The sequence below is a fragment of the Panthera uncia genome, assembly GCF_023721935.1.
Source record: "Panthera uncia isolate 11264 chromosome A1 unlocalized genomic scaffold, Puncia_PCG_1.0 HiC_scaffold_16, whole genome shotgun sequence".
In the NCBI taxonomy this organism is placed as follows: domain Eukaryota; kingdom Metazoa; phylum Chordata; class Mammalia; order Carnivora; family Felidae; genus Panthera; species Panthera uncia.
In genome coordinates this window covers 7,649,694-7,673,533 of record NW_026057576.1, presented here as the reverse complement: position 1 = coordinate 7,673,533, position 23,840 = coordinate 7,649,694, and the positions used below count along the sequence as shown (strand labels likewise).

At 44.6% G+C, this 23,840-nt stretch overlaps 1 protein-coding gene across 1 annotated transcript in view; it reads left to right on the top strand.

Moving 5' to 3' along the window:
- Nucleotides 1-23,840, top strand: part of FLT1 (fms related receptor tyrosine kinase 1) — a 174,017-nt gene that overhangs the window by 23,853 nt on the left and 126,324 nt on the right. The window contains exons 3-4 of the mRNA XM_049647387.1: nt 3,724-3,820; nt 4,219-4,445. Of these exons, the coding sequence (XP_049503344.1) occupies nt 3,724-3,820; nt 4,219-4,445 (324 nt within the window). The remainder of the gene's footprint in view (nt 1-3,723; nt 3,821-4,218; nt 4,446-23,840) is intronic.

The window sequence follows — 23,840 nt, the reverse complement described above, 5'->3', positions numbered from 1 at the left end:
TGGCCTGTTTTATTATTCTTGTTCATCTCTTACTGTGCCAACCTTAAGTACTGAGCTGAATCACGGGTGTGTATGCGTGGGAAAAAACATAGTATATGTAGGGTTTGGTGCTGTTGTGGTTTCGGGCATCCACTGGGGGTCTTGGTCCCTTGCGGATAAGGTGAGACTGCTGTATGTTGTAGTTGAGGTGGACAGAAACAGTAGTTGACAGACCACCTAATTCACTGAGGGGACCATAATTTGTTTAAACCAGGTTTCTGGGCCACCGTGGCCAACGGTGGGAAGTTCGGGTCCCCGTCTGAGCTTCACACGGGGAGAATCCTTGTTAAATTCTAGCACTTCCCTTTTGGAAATAAAGTACCCTGGGGATCTGTTTCCGACTGGGCAGTGTGATTCTGAGCCATCACTGAGAAGAGCCAGCTGATTTCCACTTGCTGTGACAATGGATATGGGATAGATACATATTTATATCTTTATTATTTTTTTTTACGTTTATTTATTTATTTGGAGAGAGAGGCGGAAGGAGAGAGCATCCCGAGCAGGCTCCGCACTCGGTGCGGAGCTTGACGTGGGGCTCAAATTCATGAACCATGAGATCTTGACAAGAGTCAGACGCTTAACCGACGGAGCCCCCCACGAAGCGCCCCCGTATTTATATATCTTGATATACATCACTAGTGAAATGGAGAAAGGGCCGACCTACAGTAGAGGCTCAAAGGATGTTAGTCAAATCTTCACTACTCAAGTAGGTGTATGGGCATTAAATTGCTTTAAAAAATGTTTTCAGGCCTAATGTGTTTTCCAAGCATTTGAGGAATAAATATTTCACTTTCCTTTTCCCTGTTAGTTTTCCTGTTAAGCTATAGTCTTGGCACGTCCGTTAATCTTTATGAGATTCTGGTTTCCTATTCACTGAAGAATGATGGGATACTCAGAGTGTCCAGTTCCTTGGAGATCTTTTCCTCCTACTCCTCCTTCTCCTTTCCTTTGTTTTAATCAACTACTTTTATTTAGCTTCCTCATTCCGAGTGCAAAATTCATTGATGTCGGGGGGAGACTAATTATATAGCAAATTATTTTTCTTAGCATTTTCCCCCCTAAACTTTCCAAGAACCCTATCGTTTTCTGTGTCTTATTTAACTGCTCAGTTGTGTTGCTTTCTTTCAGTGGGACGATGGGATGGGAAGTGCCGAGGAGAGTGTGTGGATGGCGTATTCGGGTTGTTTTTTTTTTTTTTTTTTTTTTTTTTTTTTTTAGGAGAGGGGGGGGTGGGGGGGGGGGGGGGGGGGGGGGGGGGGGGAGAGAATCCCAAGCAGGCTCCATGCTCAGTGCAGAGCCCGACACAGGTCTCGATCCAACGACCCTGGGATCATGACCTGAGCCAAAATCTAGAGTTGGACGCTCAACTGACTGAGCCTCCAGGTGCCCCTGGATGGCGTGTTCTTTAAGGGCCCCTTCTCTGTATAGCGCTTCCCTCAGCTGTGATTTGGGTGGGTCTTTGAGGTCCAAGCTTCCTTCTGATGAATGTCAGGAGTGCTGTTTTTTGGGGGGCGCTGATAAAGATTCATATGATTTGGAAACCAAAGTGGTAGGCAGTGGGGTTCACCTCATGTCACAAAAAGGGAGGCTTTCCCCTGGCCTCTCCTGGGTGAGAAAGCTCATCATCTCCACGTCAGCCATAGAGATATTTCCACGTACTGCCAGAATTTTCTGCAGGAGTCTTCGCTGGATTTTTTCCAGCACATGAACAACTGCTTAATTAAATCTCCAGAATTCTGTGCCATAAAGAAGGGCAGCAAGTATCCTGGCCCGGACGTTTTTCAGGATAGGTGTTATCAGTTGCTGACTGTGGCTTGAGAAAAACTTAGTGTTCCCACGGATCACTGGTTTTGAGCTACATGTTGCCTCAGGAAACTCCTAAAGATAAAGTACAAAGTGCTTCCCTAGGTACCTGAATGGGTTGACGTGTTCTGTGGGGTTATTGGATAGACCGATTGCATCCATACGAAACCTTGATTTTAACTTAAATTACTTCATATGGAGCCATTTTTTCCTAGTAGCAATCTGATACCAGGACCTATGGTGTATAAAAGTTGCTTTTACAACATCAATATATATCACCAGCAAACACCGGAAATGTAGATTAAGTTCACGTAATGTCTTTGCAATTACATCTCAACATAATACTCGGTGACACAAGTCGGGGAGAGCAAGTCTGCGAGATGGCAGCGATTGGGTATCTGCCCCATGTCAGGCAGCACCCACCACTTAGATGACACAGCACTGAAACCACACGCCATGCCTGCAAGGTAAGTCATGGGTTTTCCGGTTTTACACACGAAGATACTAAGGAGCAACAGTACAGAATGCCAAGACCATGCACTTAGTAAGTGGAGAACTTAAGCTTCAAATGCAGGCCTTTTAACTAAGTCTAGTTTTCTTTGCGATAATAGGACCCACGAGTAACGCTAGAGAGCACTGCTAGCCTTAACCGTGGAGTTTGACCTGTGTATCTCATCTCCCTGATCTGTGATCTGACATGAAAACCTAGAAGATTGTTCGGCTCAGCCATCTATCTTGAACTCCACCGCGTGAGCCTATTTCTTAAGTGAAAAAATATTTTTAAGATTGGCTCCAAGATTGGCTCCAATTTTCCTCCAAGAATATCCATTCTCCACCCCCCTAACCCTTATCCCTGCTAATCCTGGGCCCTGATGTCCTGCTTTTACCAGGCATCTGCAGCTGCCTCCACTGGGGGGGGGCGGGGGGAGTAGGAGGCAGGAGAGATCCTTCTTGATATTTATTGTGATGAGTCAGTGCCCAACGCCGCTTCAGGAGAGGATCACCCTCCAATAACACGAATGGTTCCAAGGATCATGGGACTGGAGATGTCAGAAATGGAGTCAGATACCCAAGGTCATCTAGCCCAGTCTCTCGGTTTGCAGATAAGAGAACTGAGGTCTGGAGAGAGAGGTGGCTTGGCTTAGTGGCACACAGAGTCCCTCAGGTGGATGCTATTATCGTGTTGTATGGAGATGTGTAGATGTCCAGGCACTTTTGTGTGGCTTATTTCATTGTCTCACAACATTCCCCATGAAGTGTGCTTGTCGAATGTCACGTAGAGGTGAATAGTTCCTTTTTTCTGTTCCATTATAGAGGGAACTTGGAGATTATGTAAGACAAACCAAGGGCTTCTAAAACCGATTTTGGTCTATAATTGGTTTTCCAAATGAGGAAACTCGTTCAGAAAGAGAAATGACTCACCCAAAATATCATGACCTTACTAATCACTGAAGTATGTCTATAACCCAGGAAGTGTGTATACTTTGTATTTGAGAAAAAAAGATCAGCCAGGCCTGTACGACCGGATTATCCACCAGGGTGGAAGTTCAGTTTTGAAGGACACTGACATTTAATCCTGAGAGTTTTTGATGCTACTTTATATTCTTAATGTGGGTACATTTAGAAACGTGCATGTATCTATTAATGTTCTAAATTTAATGGTTTTAGGATATTACTTAAATCATCTGGTATAATAGGGCATATATGTGAATGAGGCTAGGACTGGAAAAAAATTGTGAGTTAAAAGAATTTAATATGACATGTACCCTTTTGCACGGGCAAGCAAGGTAAAGGTTCGAAGTGATCTTCGTGGAAAGATAGGACTTAAGGAAAATGAGAAGGCAATTTGTGAATAATACATTTCCAAAATTTGTTTTCCAGGATCTAGTTCAGGTTCGAAATTAAAAGGTCCTGAACTGAGTTTAAAAGGCTCCCAGCACATCATGCAAGCAGGCCAGACACTGTATCTCAAATGTAGGTAAGTGGCTGTGTTGGTTCGGGGATACCCTGGTTGCCTTTCCTAATGCAAAAATCATTCCCTGGCGGAGTAGAAACGTGGCCTCTCAGAGAACAAAGGTGGGGACTTCAGTGGTCTCTTGTGATCTGCAAAGTGCGAGCTGTATGCTGCAGCTTCATAAGGAGAGATTCACTCGGTCAAGGAGAGACACGGAAGGGATGCCCCTAGCCTTTTTTTTTTTTTTTTTTTTTTTCATTTTGCTTCCAAGTTGTTTAAAAGCTTTCTAAACACCAAGTTGTGTCTCTGTCCAGAAGATGACCACCTTTCAAGGCCCTCAGAACAGCGCTTCCTAACGAAATGGATGCTTGGGACCTGGCCCCAGCCCTCACTGTGTTGTGTTTCCTTATCTGTGATTGCAGAGGGGAAGCAGCCCATTCATGGTCTTTGCCTGAAACAGTGAGAAAGGAAAGCAAAAGGCTGAGCATAACTAAATCTGCCTGTGGAAGGAATGATAAACAGTTCTGCAGTACTTTGACCTTGAACATGGCTCAAGCAAACCACACTGGCTTCTATAGCTGCAAATATCTATCTACACCCACTTCAAAGAAGAAGAAAACAGAATCTACAATCTATATATTTATTAATGGTAAGATCTCCGTTTTCTACATTCTGTTTGCCGTGAGATGTAAATTCACCCTGGTCCCTTGGAAAGTGGGCATTCCTAGTGGTGAAGGACATGAACCAGGAAAGAGATTCTGCCCCCAGAAACTGGTGGAATGCATTTTCAGTGCATTTCTTGAGTGTCCGCTTCAATCACAATCCTCAAGGCCCGGTAGTCAATGATGTGCTCCCTGCAAGGAGGGACTCTTGTCTAGTTCGTTCACCGCCGTATCCATAGCACCGAGAGTAAATGGGTGGCCCATTGCACAGTTGGATCAATAAATGAGCGACAAGATTTTAGTTCAATTAAGAGCAAAATAGAATGTAAGATTTTTTTTGTCCTTTAACACAACTGTATTCTCTTACATGTCAGAATTGTAAAATACTGTTCTTTCTACTAAATTACAAAGGTAATGTTGCTAATGTCCCTTGAATGTTACAAAATTGGTTCCAGTTGATGATGTTGAATTATTTCGTGTTCATCGAGCAAGTATTGTAATGACAGTAGGAGCTGGCGTGTATCATTCCGTAGTAGAATGGGCAAAAGGTAAAAATGAATTGTTTTCCAGTTATAATTTTTATGGCACTGTTTTTCACTCCTTGGAGAATGAACAAACCAAGTGATACTCAGAGGCGAGAAATGCAAAATCCTTAAAGAAATATACGTTGATGGTAGAAACGGGTCCCCAAGAAAGAATAAGGAAAATGGCCCATCATTTTGTTCTTCCTTGCTTAGTTCCAACCAATTTCCAAAACTTGTTGAGTGGGATATAAAGCAACAACAACAACAAACCCCCAAGGCTCTAGAGAACGCAAAGCAAAATTAGTTGGCATCTGGCACAAAATCAAGTTAAAAAAACCAAACAAGCAACCATTGCTGTCAATAGTCTAAATATACATGGTGGGTCTGCCTTCTGGTGAGTCCTTGCATTGGAGCAAGTTTGGGCAGGATTCTTTTTTTTTTTTTTTTTTTTTTTTAAGCTTTGAAATGAGACAACTAGACCGTGTTTTACCGAGCATAACATGTGATCGCCCAGATTCAGAACTAGTTTTAGGAGACAGTAGAACAGTTGTGTGATACAGTCAGTAATATCTTTCTAGCTTTGATCAGCCTGATTGAGACTCAGCTGCTTCTCTGCTCCTGTTTTTACATGTTGCACTTTTCCAAGGGGGTAGATAACAACTTACTAGCAGTTTGCCATCACAGGAATGGAGCAAATGTACTTCAAAGTAAGAGGGGGGGAGTAGGTCTGGGATCTTGGCTTGGGGAAGTCAGCCCACTTCCCACAGGAGGGACGTGAGGGTGGCAGGCAGGAAATGCTGGAGTGGGGAGCGGCGCAGAGTAGGGACGGAGACTTCCAGAGAGGTACCTTTGCAGCCCATGGAAAAAGCAGACACAACCTTTGATAGTGGTGCAAAAAAGTCACGGACCCGGCCACCCGTTCTCTTTTTCTAGTTCCACATAGTATGTTATGTTCTTTCTGGCACTCGTGGAGGAAAGAAAACGCTTTTATTCCCATCTCTCCAGAGGAATGGGAGGAGATTCATTCGTACTAAAATTCTCCTAAGAAACTTTTTCTCCTGTGGGTTTATCAGAATCTGACTTGCAAATCGGATACTCAGATGGGTAAAAAACAACCCCAAAAACATCTCTCTTATTTTTTTCCGAAAAAATAACGTTCAGCTCTTTTCACTTTTACCTCCTACACGCCTATTAAACTGTACTCTGAATAGTAACACCAGTTTTGTGGTCTTTCCTGATAGTGACGTTGATCTCGTAACACGCTTCATTGAAGTCCAAGGTAGCTGTGATACAGTTTACGAAGCAAGTGTAACTTTTCCAAATCGTGTAACATTTTACGCGTTTCCTATTTTCATTTGTTTTTTCAATTCCTTTGAAAAAATGCAGTCGTATGCTTCCATGTTAATGGAATACATACTCCGTTGCAGGTTTAATTTCTTTCGGGGGCACGAAACCTACCTCTGATGAGTCAGAATTGTCTCTGGGATTAAGAAAACTCCAACCAGTTCCTGATACACGGCTGTGATTACTCACTAGTTGTTCACTGGTTGTCACTTATTTATTATTGTTGAATGTTTACTTCAGAGCACATTATTCTGTCTGGAGGACTTCTCTCCTGAGAAGCATCTGCAGATGTATATTGGCATTTGATTTTGGTTTTCTCTAAAGATGAGAAACGGTGTGAGACACATCTTTTGAGAGAGACTTAGGTTTGTGGTCCGATGGGGTGCCAAGGAAAAGAACAGGGGCCGTGTAGCTTTGTCCGTGGAAAGCCAGCATGTGAATTATAACCCAAACCATTATGTAGGCATTGTTGATTCCCTGCTGTGTAACCGGCAGTCTTCCCCCTTCCCAACTGGGCACCGATTCGCACACCACATCTCGTACGTGGTGTACAGAAAGATCAACATTGCCACTTTGGCATTACAGCTTGTTCAGATCCCCCAAGCCTCTGACATAATACGTTACATCAATTTAATTATTGGAGTAATTAACTTTAAGTACTTTAATTACTGAATGGTCTGGTAAATTACAATTTCCTTTAACGTAATAACTCCTTACGTTTATATTTTCTTTGCGTTTAAACCGATGGGTTTGTTTGCGTCGTGCCATTTTGTTCTTGCCACCACCCCTCGAAGCACTCCTTTTCGTTTTCCAAGCGAAGGACCTGAGACCCACTTCACGTTGAGGCTACGTGGGGAGTGACCAGAGAAGTATTAGCAGCAGAGTAAGGAAGTCAGGTTTTTCCCTTCCGAGTCTCCCCGTGGTGGGAGGACATCCAGAGAGGGCAAGACAGAGGCGGGGAGACCAGGGAGGGGGTTGTTGAGTGCACTGAGGCAGGAGAGCTGGTGGTCCCAGGTCGCTTTGGCAGCCACGGGGAAGTGGAGGAGTCAGTGGGTTGGAGGGATTCAGTTGACCTTGGTGAGTGGTTAGGTCATGGCGGGTGAGGGAGAGCAGTCAGAGACCCTCGGATTTCCGGAGGGGACCTGGGCACCTTGTTCCCGGACCCATACTCAGGGAGAGCTTTGTCTCACTAAATGACACCGATGCAAAGACAGTCATCCTCCTCTCCCGATACACCCTGGGCTTGGGCTTGATAAAATGACTGCTGAGTGGGAGTAGTTGAAAGACACTATATGCATTTTAAAAAATTGTTCCCGCAAAATGAATGGATTCCACCCCCGCCCCCCCCCCCCCAGACTCCCCGCATAGTTATAGCTACAAAATTCTGGGTCACAAAGAAAAGCAAATTGTAAAGCGCTCCTTCAATGCTTTGCTACTTGCAAACTAAGATTTCTAGATGACTAGTAATGTAAGGGCTACTTAGGTGGTGTTCACCCCCCCTTTGCAGAGAGGAAGGAATGCGTTTGCACGGCTTTTCTGCCGCGGGTATACACAAGAAATTGGCTCCAGCTCAGCCTTTCCTAAAAGGAGGATTTCATTGAAACTCTTACGGTAATATGTGAGTTGGAGCCATAAAGTAAGAAAATGGAGCAGAAGTTTTTCATGGCATCTCTGAAGTATTTAATATTTTGTCAGCGTCTCCGGTTTAGTTAGGAAGACCTTGAACTTAGCATGATGAGTTCCCCACACTGTGAAGTCAGCCCGGATTCCTCCTCTCTCCACGACCGAGCCTTTCCGGGCTATTTAAGAATAATGTCCTCTGTTGAAAAACTATAATGGAAAAGGGGGAGAAAATGGATGTGCGTGTGTTACCTGCTGGGTGAATATCTCCTACCTCTTCCCTGTAGAAGAAACTCATCTTTTTTTTATCCTGCTTCTCTTTACCTGATTGCTTTTCTCTCCGAGGCTATGAAAGCAAAGTGGAGAATTTTCGTAACAGATTTTTTTTCTCCATTGGTTCTCTCCTATGTGTAAAACTCATGAGACGTGCATAGCAGCTTAATTTCAGGTAAAAAAAAAAAAAAAAAAAAAAAAGATCAGACACACTGGGTACATCACTGAAAAGTAGCAGAGGTTCTAATGACTCTGATATTCTGGGAGAGATGGGACACCTGGCTGGCTCATTCAGTGGAGCATGTGACTCTCGCTCTTGGGATCGTGAGTTCGAACCCCATGTTGGGCACAGAAATTACTTAAAAGCATTTTCCAGATACTCTGGGAGAGAATGATCATCAGGCCTTCATGGAAAATGAGAAGAAGCTCTACCTGGCTATGGGACGCCCAGCAAATAAAAATACTAATGGCACAGACATTCTGAGAAGGGTCCAATTACTTGTTTTTTTATTTTTTAAGTGTTTGTTTATTTTTGAGAGAGAGAGAGAGCACAAGGAGGAAAGGGGCAGAGGGAGAGGGAGACACAGAATCTGAAACAGGTTCCAGGCTCTGAGCTGGCAGCACAGCCAGAGCTGAGCCACCCAGGCGTCCCTCATTTGAGTTATTTTATTTTTGAGAGTGGGAGAGAGAGAGAGGGGGGCGGGGGAAGGGGAGAGAGAGAGGGAGAGAGAGAATCCAAAGCAGGCTGCATACTGTCAGTGCAGAGCCTGATGCAGGACACAGGGCTTGAAGTCATAAGCCGTGAGATCATGACCTGAGCCAACGTCTTAACGACTGAGTCACTAGGGCACAGCCCGAAGTACTCGTTTGTACAGTACTTCAGTTTCCTGAAGAGCTTTTACATAATTATCTCTGAGATAAACTATGCTGGTCTTATTTCTTCCCTTTTCTGGATGAGAGAGCAGCTTCAGTGACCTTCATGAGACAGAGCTCATAAAATGACAAGCCAGGATGGGGATCCAGGTGATCCCCGGGTGTTGTCACGACCCTGGCGTTTCAGCTGCTGACTTCAGACAACACTAATTGTCGTTCGGTGGATTGTCTCGTTCTTAAAATTTTTTAAATTTCAAATTCAATTTCTTTTGAGGAGTGATCGGCTAAGCTGGTTTCAGAGTGTTTTTCTGAGCGACAGATAGACCTTAGAGAAACTTCTCTTGATCCCAGAGAGCCTTGTGTTGTCACCTGTTGGGAAGAGTCACCTGTTTGGGTGTCAGCTGCATGCACAGTGCTCCGTTACCCTGCTGTGTTCTAGCTCACGCGACACGGGAAGGAGACATCACTCTATTTACCAAGTTGATCAGGGCTTTTTATTTTTTATTTAATTTATTTTTTTATTAAAATTTTTAATCTTTATTTATTTTTGAAAGAGAGAGACAGAGCACGAGCAGGGGAGGGGCAGAGAGTGAGGGAGACACCGAATCCGAAGCAGGCTCCAGGCTCTGAGCTGTCAAAACAGAGCCCAACACGGGGCTCGAACTCACGGACCAGGAGGAGATCATGACCCGAGCCGAAGTCGGCTGCCTCACCGACTGAGCCACCCAGGTGTGGTCAGAGCTTTTTAAAACATACATCCCAACCTGCTAATGGTCTGTGGAAGCAAATTAATGGGTTGTAATTGGCATTAAAACAGTAACAATAAAGCAGAATAGAATGGAAAATATCCAAGTATATTGCAAAACGCAAGGGTCAGCGTTATTTAGGGAAACTTTTTTTTTTTATTTTTTTTTAATGTTTATTTATTTTGGGGACAGAGAGAGACAGAGCATGAATGGGGGAGGGGCAGAGAGAGAGAGGGAGACACAGAATCGGAAGCAGGCTCCAGGCTCTGAGCCATCAGCCCAGAGCCGGACGCAAGGCTCGAACTCACGGACTGCGAGATCGTGACCTGAGCTGAAGTCGGATGCTTAACCGACTGAGCCACCCAGGCACCCCATAGGGAAACTTTTAAATAAAACTTTTGTTTCCATGTGATGCACGTACGCATACGCACATGTACACACTCGTATTTTACGTGTGTGTGTCTGTGCGCATATGTGGATCAAACGGAAACAAAAGTTTAAAGAGTCTAACGTAAAATGTATGTCTTATTATGGAGCTCAGTAGAGTCAGTTGAAAATTTCAAACTTCCCCAAGTTTAAGCAAGTAAACTTAGTAAAGTGTTAGCTAGTGTAGACAGCGTAGGTCATCCCTATACTTTGTGTTTAGGGAAACAGCACCAGTTATAAGCACGACGGTGTTTTTTGCACAGTGCTGACGCAGAGGCGTGGGGACAGCTCCATGGTGGAGAGAACCGCTCTCCTCCCGTGGATGTGACTGCCCCGCTGCTGGGTGCTCCTGTACAGGACAGTCACCGCGTTCCCGAAACGCATCTCCCGCAAATCGGTGTGACCCCGGAGGGGCCGTCGGCAGACGGAGGTGATCTGCAGACGTGGGTCACACATCTGCTCTGTGCAAGGCCCCGTCGCCTGTTCTGTGGGAGGCACGGAGAGCAAAGTTCAGGGGTCTTAACGATTTTGGAGTCCCCCTGGGCTAGGACCTTGACCCAAAATAGATTTGGGAGCATTTTAAGATGCACAAGTTTAACTTTCTTCGAGAACAACTGTTGTTCAAAAGTGGGTCTTTTAAAAAAAATGTTTTTTAACCTTTATTTTCTGAGAGAGAGATGGCATGAGATGACAGAGAGAGAGAGAGAGAGAGAGAGAAAGAGAGAGAGAGAATGTGAAGTAGGCTCCAGGCTCTGAGCTGTCAGCACAGAGCTTGACACGGGGCTCGAGCCCACAAACCACGGGATCAGGACCTGAGCAGAAGTCAGACGTTTAACTGACTGAGCCACCCAGGTGCCCAAAGAGTGGGTCTTCCTAAGGAGTGAAGACGAATCTTCAATGGTCCTTCTTGAGTCCCCCGTGCCAGTGTCCCGTGAAGCGTGGATGTTCTGTTCTAACACTGCCCTCCATTGGGTTCCTACCCGGGTCTCACGCACAGCGGGTCCCTCGCCGGCTGCTCAGGTGACACAGCTTAGCCGGGTGATGTCTGGGCAGTTGGCATTTGTTACCCAGTTTGCTCTCCTGGTGTGGCCAATCCAACCAGCCGAGCTGCCCTTACACGCAGGGACATCAGTGAAAACAGTAGCGGTCTGCATGCAGATTTACTTACGGAGCCTCGTGGCTTCCACCTTTTCCCCCGCGGTGATGACAACATTTGAAAGGTGGCACGCGCAAAGGCTGTTGGGATTGCGTCCTCTGGCCTGCCCGGTCAGATCCACCGCGCGGTGCGGGCCAGGACCGTGATGCGCGGGGAGGGCATCGCGGGGCCGGACAGACTCTCAGAGCTTCTAAAATCCTTTCAGTGGAATCGCTGGCATGTTTTCGTGAGAGAAACTTTAAAGAGAAAATCCCGTTCCTCTTCATCAGAATTCTCCTCCAAGGGGAGAGAGGCTTAAACAGTTTACATTCTGTAGAACGAAAGAAAATTCAGAGACCGACTCTGACAAACAAAACTCTTACCCGGGCTAGCCGGCTGAATTCTTTAGGTCTGGATTTCCTGGCAAAAATCTATGACATTATCTGTTATTGCTTGGTTAATGTTGAAGGGCATCTCCAGCTTTAAAAGTCAGTTTTCATTTGTTGCCATTTTAACATCGTTGCCTCATGTGTTTGTTCAGGAGACAGATGATCACATTGGGGTGAACAAAGTTGGGGCCCTCGGCCTCCTGGAAACCCAGGTGGGCTTCCAAAAACGATAGCACTTTCAGGCTCATTTGCATTTCCGGAATTCTACCACAAATGATCTTCTTTAAGGAATTCCTGGGAACGTTCTGGCCTGTCTCTGCATACAGCTTCATCAGAAATCTAGCGCAAGGTCAGATTTGGCCGGTTGGTTTTTTTTTTTTTTTCTTTTTTTTCATTTTGATGAGGTTGTGTAAAAAGGGAAGGAAATATTTCTAGGATTTAAAATATACACTGATGACACTGTTGATTGGAATGGCAGAATTTTTTCCTTGGGAAACAGACGCCTCTACACCCTAGGTCTGTACTCCCTCTAGGGCCCAAGCATGAAGGAGATTATCCATTCTATCCATCACTGGGGACAGCTGATTAGGACCACATGGAGAGAGTTTAGAGAAGAGTAACTTAACTCTTATCCATTCTCCTTTCCAGCTATGTGAAATTTTGATAGAAGGCCTTCTTGGTATCTTTAAGCCCTGACATTTCACATTTCCTTTCTAGAAACATTTTTGTCATTAGACGCCAAGGGTCTTTGGCCATAGAAAACACTTGCATGTGACTGGGATAGAAGCCACTCATGTTGGTAGCTCTGTTGATAGTCGAGAGCATTGCATTCTCTTAGCCCCTGCCCCAGACCTTGGGTTCACCTAGCATATTCCTAGGGATTCGGCCTGAGCACTTGATGGTACCTGCCAAAAGTTTGGGCCGTTCCTTCAGAAAGAGAGCATTTCCCGACACTCCCTAGGCTTCCTACCAGAAAATATGGGCATGCCGGCCTGCTAAGCTTTGCTAGCAAATACACACTTGGGTATCAACAGGCCTTGAGTCCAGCTACATAAATACTAAAAAATAATCAGAATGAACATAGTCTCGAATGAGCCATTTGGACACAACCTAAGACTTCGAGACGTTAACGATTGAGGTACGATCGTGAAATCTCAGGATGGCAGTGAAGTCCAAAGGCAATAAAACTGACCATACCCTGTCATTTTCCTTCTACGGTGAAGAAGCGTGGAAAACAGTACCTCAAAACTTTATGGTTTTAAGGATTTTTAAAAATCTCCTTTAAGTAATCTTTTAAGAAAAACGAGCAAGGGACTTTTTCAAGGAGAAATCCCCTTAAGCTGAAAAGGCTTTAAGTTTCTGACATTTTGTAACGTTCTTTAACAATGATAACAAAATGCCTGCCCTGCCCGGAGACCAAGAGAAGATCCGTTTTGATCTTTATGGTCCTTGCAGGTCTGATACTCTTAAGTTTTCCTTCACTCTTGAAAAGATCCGTTGTTTGGTCGTCTGTGGCATGCTTTCTGGGTTGCCTGGGCATCCTCGTGGCTCACCGATGGTGCTACCTAGAAATCGGTGACTTACTGGGACCGTAAACACCCTCCCCGCTTTCCCTCATCACATGTCCACCATGTCAACGACATGCTCGGATTCCAATTAGGTTCAAATCCCTGTTCTGATTCCGGCTAAGTCTTTGACTTTGGACGAATTCCTTAGTAAGAACGATCGTTAACCCCGAGGTCTTACCCTGCTGGACGCCATGCTAAGCGCTTCGCGTATGGTGAAGCCCTGTGAGTGACGCTGTCATTCTCGTCTCCATCTCGCAGAAGGGCCAGGGAACTTGCTGCCACAAGTCCCGCATGTAGTACATGGTAGAGAAGGCAGGAAAGTGCTTGCCCTTCCCCACCTCCAACGGTCGAGAGGTCGTACCCGTGAACTTGCGAGGTGAGGGTGAAACATTGAGTTTTAGCGTTGGGCCTGCCGTGTGGACCATCTGCGTGTGTACTGTGACGACTCCTGTTGTTCATTCGACCAGCTGCTGAGCCTCAGCCTCCTTGCCTGTAAGATGGGAAGAGTATTACTTCTGGGGTCATTAGGAGATTAAATGAGATAATAGACACAGCCCTGTGCCTGCACTTAGGAGGATCAATTGGCAGTAATTACTCTGTGTGAAAGGCGGCATGCTGGGCAGAGTAGAAATCACAGAGATGAGGCCCTCAACTCTCAAGGGGCCGGGAATTGTTCGAGCAAATGAAATAGGTTATGATGAGCCAAGGAACACAGACTAGGGACCTTCTGCCTGGGGTGCTTCCCCCTGCCCCGCCTTCCCATGCCTCCCTCCAGCTCTTCTGTACCAGCAGGTCTCAACTTAAACACCCTCCCCCCATTCTGGAAACCTCCTCAGGGTCCCCCGAACTAGCTTTGGAACATTCCTTTCACATGGGGACCACCCCCCCCCCAGCCTCTGGGAGGACCAGGGCTGACAGTGCGAGCTTAAGCACCCGGTGCAGGGTCCAGTGACGGGAAGTGCTCAAGAATGTTCGCCAAATAAAAGAGACAGATGTGGGATTTTTCAGTTACGCTAGCCTTACCTCACCTCCCGGACTTGGAGGAGGAAATTGAGGGCACGCTGAGCAAATGAGTAAAATCTTGGGAGCAAAAACTCACCTGTCATGTGACGGCATCACGATCCAAGAAGTCTCCTGCAGACAGAATAGCGAGCTGGGATTAACAAAATGAGATGTGACAGTAATTAGTGTAAAGGACTATGTGTGGCTTGCAAACCCCACTGGCCGCCCGAGGGCCTTCTGGGGGAGGCTGTGGCTGAACGAGCGCGCACGAGGGAGACTCCACATCGGCCAAGGCAATGAATCCAGTCTCAGGCTGTGTTAGTAAATACGTGGCATTCAGAATAAAGGCGGTGCCCGTCTTGCCGTTTAGTTTGTGCTTCAGGACGGACCATGAAAACGGGAATTTTAAGCAAGTTGCTCGACCCCTCTAAACTGCATTGTCACCATCTGTAAAATGGGCACCCGCCTCAAAGGGTTGGGGGCTTTAAATAATTGGATGACTTTATGATCTTCGCTGGCAAGGAACAACCCGAGAAAGGAACTGAAATGTTTGAAGAGGTAAAGAATTGCATGGGGGAAAATAGGAGGCACTATGTGATAGCCTCTTTCAAAGTTTTCTTTTTTTAAAAAAATTTTTTTTAATGTTTTTATTTATTTTTGAGACAGAGACAGAGCATGGACGGGGGGAGGGCCAGAGAGAGAGGGAGACACAGAATCTGAAGCAGGCTCCAGGCTCTGAGCCATCAGCACAGAGCCCGATGCGGGGCTCGAACTCACGGACCGTGAGATCATGACCTGAGCCGAAGTCGGACGCTTAACCGACTGAGCCACCGAGGCGCCCCCAAAGTTTTCTTATATGAGGAAGAGACCAAGCTTCTTCAGCTCTATGACCCTAGATGACAGAACTGCTATCTAAGAATGAAAGAAGTCAAGATAGGCAGCTTTCAGCTTGACATAAGGAAACACTTTCTAACGTCCAAAGCTGTCCAAAATGAAGTGTCTCGGGACGTGGTGAGTTCCCCGTGTGTCTGGCTATTCAAACATAGGGCAGGTGCTCACTGGGTGGGTTTGGACGAGACGATGCCTCAGCATCCTTCCGCTGTTGAGACTCACCGGGGACTTGGCATGTGTCGCTGTCACTTACCGACATGTGGCTCAGGTTCGTTATGTGCTTCGTACAAACAGCCCACTGGAATAAATTCCATCGTAGGTCGCCTTTTACAGAAAAGTTGCAGAAATCTGATACGGTGCTCGAGGTGGCGCACGTCCAGCTTTGGACCCAGATCGGGGTGATTCCGAAGCCCCCGCTCTTTTCCAACATGACCCTGCCCGGGCTTCTGTCCCAGCCCCTCGGGGCTTTGTGTGCAATGTAAACCAGAGCTGGGGGGGGGGGGGGGGGGAGGTGCAGCGTGGCACAGGATTGCGGACTGCAAGCGTGGGGGCCACATTCAGCCGACATACGTTCTGACTGGCAGGCACGGTGCTTTTGGCTGCCAATATTTAATAATTAGAGGACTTCGCATCAAAACCCGATTCCCTACTTGTCTTTGCAAACTGGAAATTAGCCATCCTGGCCCCTGTTCCACTTGGCAACCACCGGCCACCCCGAGCAAGGATTGCCTCTCTCAGACCTGGTCCCCACGCGCCCAACGGCCAGCTTTCTCACTGTCTCTCATCCTGCTGCTCCGTTCGTTTGCCTCCCCTGCCCGGCCCCCAGAGGGATGTCACTGTGCGACGCCCAGTGGGAACCTTTCAAGTCAGGGAATGACAGATCATCAGTGTGGGTGTGGGAGAGTGCTTGCTGCGTCTCCTAGATGAGGAGGCTGTGGCCGGAGAGCCCCGTGGTGGCACAGGTTGCCCGTGTAGGATGTGAACAGAGCCCTGGCTGCTGACTCCCTGTGCCCTCGACTGTGGAAAGAACGTTAGCCCGATAGCTGCCCCCTGGGGGAACCCGTGTCCCGGCTGGAGAGGCCTGTGGCCGAGCTCCCCCTGTACTTGCTGGCTGTACCCTTGGCGGGATTTCCAGCCCTGGTAAAACAGGGCCTTCTCTGACCGCCCTGGGTGGGGACAGGGCTGTCACAGCGATGACCACAGGGGCGCTGGCACCTTACATCAGAGAGCGCTAACTCAGCTGGATTTTAATAGTGAGAATTACTTACCAGTCTCTTGTTTTGCATTTTTAACTTCTGTCAGAAGATCCGCGTTACCCCTCCTCTGTGCCACCGTTTCTCCCATTGAGGTGGGTATTTGAAGGTGGTGTTGCTCCCGAGTCATTCAGGAGGGTTAGGGCCAGATTTTGATTTGGTGGAGAGAGAATGGTCTAGAATCAGGAAACCCGAATCCAGTTTTGGCTCAGCCATTAATATTATTCCTGTGCTTGTGGGAAGGCCTCTCCTCTCTGGGCCTCTGTTTCCTCTTCTTTAACATGAGAGACTGGGATAGGATATCGTAAAAGCCTGTTAACAGTTTTGCAACTGATGATTCAGAGGTAGAACTGGGAATAATAGGACTTGGGACCATGGCCAAGATCTTGGCGGTAGAAGAAAGAGTCACAGTAGTCCTTCAGAGCTCCTTGTTTTTTCCTCTCCTCTCTCCTTCATTTCCATTTCATTCCTTTCCTTGCTTCCTGCCGTCTGTCCTTTCTTCCATCTTTCCATCTGTCCGTTCTTCCTTCCATCTTTCTTTCTTTTCTTCCTTCCTTCCTCCCTCCCTCCCTTCCTTCTTTCCCTCCTTCCATCTTTCCTTCTTCCCTTCCTTCCTTCCTTCCTTCCCTCCCTCCTTCCCTCCTTCCCTCCCTCCCTCCCTCCCTCCCTACTCTTCCTCTCTTCCTTCTTACCATCTTTTCTGTCCTTCTCTTTTCCTTTTCTTTTTGGGATGCTACAGTTGATGAAGATGAAGAGCTTGACAAAGGTCACTCATTCGGTGAACCCCCAAATCCGCTAAGCAGCTCGGTGTGAACACCCAGTGAGCGGGGTTCCAGGGCGCGGGGGAAGCCTGAGACCTTGGCCTGCCTTGATCTTGTGGTCGGGTCGAGATTTCCATCTACCCAGCGCTCCACTCTTGTTTAGATCTTCAACTAACTTATCTAGATCGTAGCTGTGCTTTTTAAAGAATGATATTCCCATTCTCCTTTAAGGCAGCATTTAGTACTTTTTCCTGTAGTCAGTCTGAGCACGTCTGTGTAGGAGAAGCATGTGCCTCGACCATACAGCTAGACTACAGCATAAGGACCTTGAGTTCACAGACTGTGCTTTACGCACAGTGCTGGGTACGTGATGTGTCCTGATTTCACCTTTTTTCTTGCTGCTCCTGACGTCTTCTCCAGAAACATCAGCTGGCTCTGTCCAGCCAGTGCTGGACACTGGGCTGAGAGGTGGTTGATTACGCTGATCTACAGCTAGCCACCCATGTTTCAAAGAGCAAGTTCATGGAAACGCAAGAGGAAGGAACAAGGGTGGACTGTCTTCTGTGTTCTCTTCTCTCCTTTCTAACCCTTGCCCTTTTCTCCTCTCTTGCTATATCCAGTTAGCTGCTGTAATTAGGTCAGTGGGGCCTCGATGTGAGACCAGGCAAAACCTGTTTCTCTTCTGAAGAAAGGTAGTCAGGAAAGAGCTTTTGTAAACCGAGGCGTTTCTTATTTTGTACCGCACGCATAATACATTTAAAAATCGTTGAAAGTTTAGGATAGCAGCTTGAGTCTGGAACATGAGGAGCTTTCTGGGTTTGCCTTGCTGTAACAGAAAGATCCGTGTACCGTATCTGACCTAACTGGCAGAAACCTCCAGGCTCTGAGCTGTCAGCACAGAGCCCCACGTGGGGCTCGAACTCAGGAACCGTGAGATCATGACCTGAGCGGAAGTCGGACGCTCCACCGACTGAATTTCAGAAATATCACCCTTTATCCCTCCTTCCCTCCTGACCACTAATCTGCTTCTGTCCTGATAGGTTTGCCTCGTCTGGATATTTCACATAAAGAGAATAACGAAATGCGTGGCATTTTGTCATTAAATATGTAAATATATGCTGGCTTTTTTCACTCAGCACATTTCAAAGCTTATCCACGTTACGTTGTACCACGTGTCAGCGTTTCATTTCTTTTTGTTGCCTGGATGGCACCCCGCTGTATGGATCTGCCACCTTTTAGCTCTCCATTTATCAGTGCATGGACATCTGAGTTGTTCCCACCTTTTGGCCATGACATTCGTATACAAGTTTTTGTGCGGACATAAGTCTTCATTTTCTTGGGAAGATACCTAGGGGAGGAATTGCCGGGTCATATGGTAATTCTGCGTTCAACCACGTGAAGGAATGCCAGACTGTTTTTCCGAAGTGGCTACGCCATTTACATTCCCACCAACAGTACATGAGCGTTCCAGTTTCTCCAGATCCTGGCCAGTACTTGTTAGTGTGGGTTGTTTTATTGTTGTTGTTGTTGTCGTCGTTGCCATCCTACTGGATATGAAGCAGGATCTTGTTGTAGTTTGGATTTGAATTTTACTGACGGTTCATGATGTTGAGCATCTGTTTTTGTGCTTCTTAGCCACTGGTGTATCTTCTTTGGAGAAATGTCTATTCAGAGCCTTTTTCCAGGCTGTGAAAAAATAGCCTTTTTCTTTCTTCAAAAATTTTTTAATGTTTATTTTTGACAGAGAGAGAGAGAGAGAGACAGAGCATGAGGGGAGAGGGGGAGAGACAGAGAGGGAGACACAGAATCCGAAGCAGGCTCCAGGCTCTGAGCTGTCAGCACAGAGCCCGACATGGGGCTTGAACTCATGGACCGTGAGATCATGACCTGAGCTGAAGTCGGACGCTCAACCGACTGAGCCATCCAGGCGCCCCAAAAATAGCCTTTTTCATTAGGCTATTTATCTTTATTAATGAGTTGTAAGAGTGCCTCAATTTTTTATTATATTAATAAATTTTATATAATTATATTTAATATCACCTAGGCATAAAATATTGTGCTGTATGTTGTAGATACATATATATGTCTAGGTTTTAATATATTCTAGATATGTATAAACATATTCTAGATATTCTAGATACAAATCCCTTATCAGATCTATAATTTGCAAATATTTTCTCTCATTCCGTGAGTTCTTTTCACTTTCTTGATAGTACTGTTTGAAGCACAAAAGTTGTAAATTTTGATGAAGCACAATTCATCTATTGTTTTTCTCTTGTTGCTTGTATGGTATGTAAGAACCCAACCAAAGCTGAGATCACAAAGATTTACCTCTGTGGCTCTTTTTAAGTTTTAAAATTTTAGTTTTAGCATTTAGGGCTTCGATCCATTTCGAGTTAATATCTGTATATGGTATGATGTAAAGTACAACCCCATTTCCTTGCGTGTGAAGTTACTTCACCATTTGTTGGAAAGCCCATTCTTTTCCCACTGAATGATCTTGGCACCCTTGCCAAAGCTCAGTTGACTGTAGACTCATTGACTTATTTCTGGAGTCTTAGTTCTACTCCATTGATCTGTGTGTCTGTCCTTATGCCAGTATCACATTGTCTTAGTCACTGTCATTTATAGGCTTAGTAGTAACTTCTGAAATTGAGAAGTGAAAGTCTTCCGACTTTAGTCTTCTTTTTCAAGATTATTTTGGCTGCTCTGGATTCTTCGCAGTTTTGAAGTTTAGAATCAGCTTGTCAGGTTAGCTGGAATGCTGATAGGGATTGCATGGAATCTATAGAATACTTTGGGGAACAGTGCCATCTTTTTTGAAAATTTAAATTCTAGTTAACAAACACTGTTGTCTTGGCTTTAGTAGAACCCAGTGGTTTATCTCTTACACATGACACCCAGTGTTTATCCTGGAAAGTGCCTCCTTAATGCCCATCACCCATTTAACCCATGCCCCACCCACCTCCCCTCCAGCAACCCTAAGTTTGTTCTCTGTATTTAAGAGTCTCTTATGGTTTGCCTCCCTTTCTGTTTTCATCTTATTTTTCTTTCCCTTCCCCTATGTTCATTTGAGTTTCTCAAATTCCACATATGAGTGAAATCATATATCTTTTTCTGACTGACTTATTTTGCTTAGCATAATACTCTCTAGTTCCATCCACATTGTTGCAAATGGCAGGACTTCATTCTTTTTCATCGCTGAGTAATATTCCACTGAATATATATATACCACATCTTCTTTGTCCATTCATCAGTCAAGGACATTCAGGTTCTTTCCATACTTTGGCTCCATCTTAATATCAATCCATGAACATGGGATGCTTCAAAAATTGATTTATATCTTTTAATTACTTTCCACAATGTTTTTATAGTTTCAAAGTATAAGTTTTACACTTCTTGTGCTAAACATATTCCTGAGTACTTTGTTCTTTTTGATGCTGTTATAAATGGGAATTGTTTTCTTAATTTCATTTTCAGATTGTTCATTGCAAGTATATAGAAATACAATTCATTTTTGTATGTTGATCTTGGATCCTGCAATCTTATTTACTGTTCTAATAGTTATTTTTAGTGAATTCCTTAGGATTTTCTAAATAGAAGAGTATGTCATCTGAAAACAAAATTTTACCTCTTCTTTTCAAATATGGGTGCCTTTTATTTTTTCTTCTTCTTGCCTAATTGTGCTGGCTAGGATATTCCATTATTTATGATAGCCATTGAGCCTCTAGTGCAATGTTGAATCGAAATAGTGACCTTGCCTTGCTCCTAATCTTAAGGGGAAAGCATCCAGTATTTCATCATTAGTATGACATTGGTTGTTGGTTGTTAGGTTTTGTTTTGTTTTGTCTTGTTTTGTTTGTTTGTTTGTTTGTTTGTTTTTGCAGATGCCCTTAGCAGGTTGAGGAAGTTCTTTTCTATTACTGGTTTGTTGAGTGTTTTTATCATGAAAGGGGTTTGGATTTTGTCAAATGTTTTTCTGCATCTATTGAAATGATCATGTGCCTTTTGTTTTTTATTCTACTGATATGGTATATTAACGATGTTGATTTTTGGATATTAAACCAGTCTTGCATTCCTGGAACAAATCCCACTTAGTTATGATGTATAAGTCTCTTTATATATATTCAATGCGCTAGTGTTTTATTGAGGTTTTTTTGTGTCCACATTCACAAAAGATACTGATCTGTGGTTTCCTTGTGATATCTTTGGTTTCGGTATCAGGGTAACACTACCCTTGTCAAATGAATTGGGAAGCTTTCCCTTCTGTTTTAGAAAAGTTTTTTGAAGAATTGGTGTTAGTTATTTAAATGTTTGATAAAATTCTCTTGCCATCTGAGCCTGGGCTTTCTTTGTTGGTAATATTTTGGTTACTAATTCAATCTCTTTACTTACTATGGGTCTATTTGGGTGGTCTCCTTCTCGTTGAGTTAGTTTCTGTAGTGCATGTCTTTGTAGGAACTTGTCCATTTCATGTTATCGAACTTACTGGCAAACAATTACAATGTTCCTTTATAATGCTTTTTATTTTAGTAATTTAGACATTTAGTAAATGCCTACTGTTTCATCTCTGATTTATTGATTTGTCTTCTCTTTTTCTTGCCTTGGTTTGTCTGTTTAAGGTTTTTCCAATTTGTTCATCTTTTCAAAGAACTAGCTCTCGGTTTCACGGATTTTGCTCTATTGTTTTTCTGTTCTCTATTTCATTAATTTCTACTCTAATCTTCATTCTTTCCTCCCTTCTGCTCCCTTTCGATTTAGTCTCCTGTTCTTTCCCTAGAGTTCTAAGGTGGAAGAGTGGGTTATTGGTTTGAGATCTCTTACTCCTTTTTCAAGTTGTAGGCATACAACTATAAATTATCCTCAGCACAGCTATAAATTTTAGCTCCATCCCATAAGTTTTGGAATGTGATGTCTTCAATTTCATTCATCTCAAGGTATTTACTAATTTCCCTTTTGATTTCTTCTTTGCTTCGTTTGCTGGCTAGGAATGTGTTGTTTAATGTGTGCTCCTTCCAAGTTTCTGGCTGTTACTGATTTCTGTTTTCATTCCACAGTAGTTGGAGAACACGCTTTGTCTTATTCCTATCCTTTTATCCATGTTTTGTTCCATGGCCTAGCATACAATTTATCCTAGAGAATGTTCGTTGTGTACTTGAGAAGAATGTATATACTACTGCGATGGATCTCTTACAGGTGTCTGTTTGGTCTGGTTGGTTAGTAGTGTTGTTCGAGTCCTCTTTTTTATTTTCTGTCTAGTTGTTCTGCCATTATTGAAAGTGGGATATTGAGATTTTCATCTATGATTGTTGAGTTGTCTATTTCTGTCTTCGTTTCTGTCAGTTTTTGCCTCCTGTATTTTGGTACTCTGTTGTTAGTTGCATATGTTTATAATTATATCTTCCTGATACATTGACCCCATTCTTATTATAAAGTATCCTTCTTTATCTCTAGCAACATTTCTTGTTTTAGAGTATATTTTACCTAATATTAGTATAGCAACTTCGGCTTTCTTCTGGTTGCTCCAAAGCTCTGCTTCGAATTTGCAAAGGCTTTGGTGGGCCCTATAAGTCAGTGTGGGAATTGCCTCCCCCGGCCCCACAATTTTTTTTTTTTTGCTCATCTTTCAAATGAAATATTTTCCTGATCAACCGACTCTCCTTGGGCACTAAGTATGGTCCACAATATGAAGGATCCGTGTGATAAGAAGACTCCTGTGTCTAGTTGGAGCCCTTTTCATGGGATTGGTTCATCCTCCTCACTTTGTCCTCAATCAATTAAAATCACATCCTCCTTTAAAATAATGAGGCGTCCTCATGACCAGGAATTAGAGGTAAGGAAACTGAAATGAAAGGAAATTAGGAAAAATCTCATAAAAATCATACAAATGAGAAGGTGCTCGGAAATAAGATATTTACTTTTGAGCTCCTCTCCAACTCTGCAGAGCTTCCTTGAATTTTTTGAGTCATTTGCTTGCTCCGAACCCAGCGGAAGAACTCCCAGGCGATGCCGGTGGGGATGGAGTAGAATGAGGACGGCATGCTGGGGCTTCTGTGTCTGTGTGCCTTAATGTGCCCGAGCGAGTACGTATTTCAAAAGGAAAAACGAAAAACCCATTTAAAAAATAGATGTAATACCATTCAGAGCAAGGGTCCCTGGTTGATCTTTCTCTGTGTCCGAGCCCGCTTGTTGTCCTGAAGGAGGTAGCCCAGATACTCGCATTGGATGAGAAAACCTCCTATTCTGTGCCAGTTTCCTCTCATGGCTTTGAGCTCTGAGGGCTCAGAGAGGGGAGGGTGGCATGACCTCTACCTAGCTGTGCGTCGGCGCGAGTCCCTGGTGACAGCATGTCTGCACTGCCAGAACACCGACAATCTTTGGAGCAGCTCTTCCTCACTCGACAACCAGCCAATTTGGCCTCAGGAAACCACTCTGCAGTGCTGGCGGGGTTTAGAAGTCATTTTTAATTTTGTGACAAAGACAAATGCGTCCTATGGGAGTTGTAAGTGGTTTTACTGGTGATATTAATGGAACCGTGACCTCTTCTGTATCTATGGTCCTACAAAACAAAAAATGT